General features: G+C 34.9%; 1 protein-coding gene across 9 annotated transcripts; it reads right to left on the bottom strand.

Annotated features, from left to right (window-relative positions):
- Positions 1–1,337: 1,337 nt before the first annotated feature.
- LOC128193320 (splicing factor U2af small subunit B-like) lies at positions 1,338–4,285 on the bottom strand. 9 transcript variants are annotated; one of them, XR_001832637.2, is made up of 6 exons: positions 3,740–4,285; positions 3,574–3,655; positions 3,315–3,441; positions 2,530–2,974; positions 1,700–1,755; positions 1,338–1,609 (listed from the first exon to the last, which is right to left on the bottom strand). XR_001832637.2 is itself a non-coding variant. In XM_017569569.2 (5 exons), exons 1-4 carry the CDS (start codon positions 4,061–4,063, stop codon positions 2,548–2,550), a joined length of 960 nt encoding a protein of 319 aa, XP_017425058.1. In that variant the 5' UTR covers positions 4,064–4,285; the 3' UTR covers positions 1,338–2,412; positions 2,530–2,547. The 9 variants fall into 9 exon arrangements, 5 of the variants coding, with proteins under 5 accessions (XP_017425058.1, XP_017425059.1, XP_017425061.1 ...); XR_001832638.2 differs by having other exon boundaries at positions 1,338–1,546; XR_001832635.2 differs by having other exon boundaries at positions 1,700–2,974.
- Between the last annotated feature and the right edge of the window lie 295 nt (positions 4,286–4,580).

The following is a 4,580-nucleotide window of genomic DNA, read 5'->3' as shown; positions in this document are numbered from 1 at the left end:
TATTCAAATACGTTTATACTTGTTGCAACTAATTACCTTTTACTCGTAACTAAACCATTTATGGTTTTTCTCTATTGTATGTTTTATTGTATTTTTGATTTTATTATTTGCCATCACTTTCTCTTAAGAATTTTTATAAGCAAAAATATTGAAAACAACTAAGATAAAAACATTTGGAGACAAATATTGCACGGGTCCAAAATTGAAATTGGTACGATTTATGGATCCAAAAATATTTAAACACTTATTTTATTTTAGTTTAATTTTATATGACATGATAACATGGAAAGACCTTATATAACTTTTTTCTAAAATTAAAAAATGTCTTTAAAATTAAATACAGTGATAAAATATTATTAAATAATAATAATATATGGTGGTAGACACCATATGATTACGTTTATATTGATAGAAATTAGATAAAGACATGCAACTTCTGTTTTCAAATTCAAAAGATATATTTTGAATTACATTTTAATATGTAATTTTCAGGATGGGTCTTAAGCAACTATTATTGTAAATGTTTGTAAGAATGCTCATCATTTTGTCATCCTAAAACATAAAGTTAATACGTGTTTTATATTAGTAATAAATTTTATGTTATAAAATGAATGACATTCGTGGAAAATTTATACTTGAACAACTATAAAAAGATTATAAACATAAATATTATTAATGATTTATACGTAAAATAATAGACCCATATAACAAGAGACATGACAACTAACTAATAAATCTATTCCTCGTCATCTAACTTTTAAGAATTAAAATGTAAACTAAAACTTGGGTATTTTGTTTTAGGTGAATTGACAGTAAAATTACACTAACAACTATTCAAGATTTAGTTAATTAAAGTTTGGCCTCAATTTTGAAATTCTTACAGTAACTGAATCTAAAAGCTTGCATTCCATTATTTTAGCCTACTTTTATTGTCTTAGAATAACCGACGCATAAAAATTTTGTTCATAAAAAATTTATTCTTAAAATTCTGGCGTGTTGATATTTCCAGAAAACTGGCTCGAATTACATTGTTATTTCTAATTATGCATTAGACATTTCCGTAAGCGGTATGCTACATTATAGTATTCTATGAAAGAAGATACTACAAAACATAAGAAAAAAACAACTGTCGTATAGTAATTACGCGAGATCCTGAAAAAAAAAATAGACATTTTCTAGACCTGAATGAAAATAATCGAATTATATACTGATCAAATTATTACTAAATAATAATTTATCATTTCATAGTCATAAAATTTATTTATTTTATAAATTCTATCCATTTTTACTCCAAGGAACATAAAAAAAGAAAAAGAAATAAAATAAGGATAGTCGTCTGGTAAAAGAAACAATTTTAGAAACGGGAAATCATGTTCAAAAGTCGGTAACCAATACACATACTAATATTCCATAAAAGAAAAGAAAAGGATCTTCCTCAGCCTGCAAATGACAGAAGTTTTCTCATTCATCCTACTCCTACACGATTAGTTGCCAGCTCAAAGACTCATTAAAACATCCTCCAAAGAGCATACCAAGAAGAATCAACCTGTACACATTCCATGGTAAACTGGAATTAACTTCGTTTCTTTATATGCAGGGATACCTGAACCTGCAAAACTCATAACAGCGTAACATCATACTGTTTCAATTTTCCACGGACCAAAATAAAAGAATAACTAATTGAATTAAAAACCCCTACGAAAGAGTTGAAACCGGTCGTTCATTAGTCTTCATGTATGGTGTTGATTAGTGTACCTGATAGTAAAATGATGTATACTGTGGATCAACAAATGCAAATGAACCAGTGTAACATGCATACAGGAACGAGACCCGTTGAATATTAATAATTAGCTAATTTCTAGTGACAGAAGATGACCACGGAAATAGTAACAAAACTCAAATTATCAAAGAGGATTAAAGAACTATATTAGCTAAGAACACCACAAGGCTATTTTTAAATCTGTGAAACAGGGAAGTGTGAAAAAATTACAAGACCTTTGATAAAATCAAAAGGAATGAAAGACAGAAAAACAATTTTTTTCACAGATCCTAAAGAAAATTCTTGGCTGGATGATTATTAGACACTTGTAAACAGCAAAAAGCAGGAAAAAGAACATATTCCAGAGCTTTTAGCTGATCTTCGATACAATAGAAACAAGAAAAAGGCTCAGCTGATCAGTATTTCTAGTAAATTCTACCACTAAAGGGTGATCAAACAAAGCAGAAGGATTGTTGAAAACATAGTTCAGAACAATGAAATGTTAAGAATAACCTAACATACGTAAGTTTCAAAACATCAATATGCAATCACATATCACGTCTAAATAAATGAAAAATCCAAAAAGTGTAAAAGAAGGGGAGGGAGGAAGAAGGAAACACATTCCATATATTAGAGAAGTGCACCTGCACCACCTGCACAGTGGAAAATGGGTGGTGAGCAGTATTTATCCTGTGGGTGGGTCTATTCCAGAAAAAGAAATCCTGCCTAGATCTAAATGAATAGGCAAACAAAAGGGACAGAACACAAACCATAATAACATATGCAGATCAATAAGCCTCATTTGGAGATTGCTGTTCCTGCTCTTGATGCTGATGCCCATGAAATTTGCTAGCCTTAAGAGAGTGCCCACTGTTACCATTGTCGATGTCCACAGCTTTAGTCTTGTTTCCAGGATCCTGCTCTTCCTTCTCCCTGTTCCACTGCTCAATTCTGGCACGCCTCTCCTCACTGCCATCTCTAACTGGACTACGGTGCCTCCTACGACCAGGACTTCGACTTCTTCCTCTCCTATGCTCAGGACTCGTGCTCTTGTGTCTCCTGCTTCGACTCTCGTGATGGTGGTCCCTATCATCGTGCTTTCTGCTATGACTACGATGGGACCGCTCCTCATGGCTCCGATGCCTGTAAGGACTCCTACTTCTGCTTCTGCTGTGCCTTCTATGGTGCTTCCCAAATAATTGGTGTCTCAAATCCCTGTAAACAGCATAGATCAGAAAAATATAAGTTTTAAATTTTTTAGCATGTTTGGATTCACACTAGATCCAGAATCACATTGAAATATTCGCTACCACGACCATAGGCAAACGTTTGCATGTTTAATTCGATGTTCATGATCAAGTCTATAATTAGTTTTGGGTTGAAGCGACTTTAATAGCTTTTGAATTGGATTTTTATACTGAGTTTTTCTACTAATTAGGTTTCAGAATAAAGTGTCATCCGAATTTGTGAAGGCTCCTCCGAACACATGTAACCAACACACACCACACCTTCAAGGAAAAAAAAAAGAACCTAAACACCAAAACCAAAGTTCTACCTGCTAATTCTCTTCAAATGCATGAAGTTGCAATAGCCACCGCGGTTGCATGTATTCTCCTCGTACTGCCTGCAAGTAGCTTCTCGAAAATCCGTCACCGGCGAAAAATCAACGATGATTGGCCTACCTGCACCCAAACAAACCACCAAAATAACTCAATATTCAGACTACGGAGACACAATGGCGTGCATTGATGAACCTCAGAAATACAGAATGAATGAGAAATTGCAGAGAACCAAAAGAAAAGGATATAACTAACCGGCATAAAACCTTCCAGTGAGGTTTCTAACAGCATTGGCAGCATGCTCCTCCTCTCTGAACTGAACGTATACATTCCCCACCTGAAAACGACAGCGGTCAATTGTAATACAAATGGAGAAAATGATGGGTTGGGATTAGGATTAGGTCAGGGTGAGGGAACATACCATGTGGTCGGCGAGGTTGTCGCAGACATTGAGGCTTTCGATTTCGCCGTACTTGGAGAGCTCCTCGAAGAGATCCTCATAGAACTCCTCGAAGTGGTCCTGGATCTTGCGAGGGTCGATGGGGTGGCCGTGGGCGTCGACGCCGGGAGTTATCATGTCGGGGCGCTGGTACATGTTGGAGAGCAGAATGGTGGGGCTTATGCTCGGCTTCGTGTGGAGGCGAGAGCACCGATCCCCGTGCCTACACGCGCCGATCTTGAAGTAGAACGGGCAATTCACCCGGTCCTTCTCCGTTCCGAATATCGATGCCAAGTGTTCCGCCATTGCCGCAACCACAAAGCTCAGATGCGGTTACACTTCTTCTCTGCTGATTAGGGTTTGAGTAATTGGGGATTTGTAGTGAAATGGAGAAGCCAAAATATGGTGGAGTAGAGATCTTTCTAGATACTTCTTTATAGTTTTCTTAAAATTTAATTTTGAACAAAAAATTAAGGGAGTGTTTGGATGTGCTTCCAATCAATTCAAATAGATGTTTGTTGAGTTGAATCCCTTTCTCACGCACTATCCATCAATGGCCTTAAAATCCCTGCAAACAAAAATTGAAAGTAACACATGTCAGTTCAATTGATTTGGGTAGAATTTCTTTTCTTTTTAATAATATTTTAATAATATTAATTTACATAATAATAACGATTTTTTTATTAAATATGGACTTTATGTTTCTAATTATTAGTTCATCCTTTCCATCGGTAAAATAATCTATCACGTCCATAAAATAATTAATAATTTTTGAATTCATTTTCTAGAAAGACTATATAATCTAGGAAAATGATACTTGAAC

The sequence above is a fragment of the Vigna angularis genome, chromosome 11, assembly GCF_016808095.1.
Source record: "Vigna angularis cultivar LongXiaoDou No.4 chromosome 11, ASM1680809v1, whole genome shotgun sequence".
NCBI classification, from domain to species: Eukaryota; Viridiplantae; Streptophyta; class Magnoliopsida; order Fabales; family Fabaceae; genus Vigna; species Vigna angularis.
Note: the sequence above shows the minus strand (reverse complement) of the source record. Positions and strands in the feature narration are given on the sequence as shown.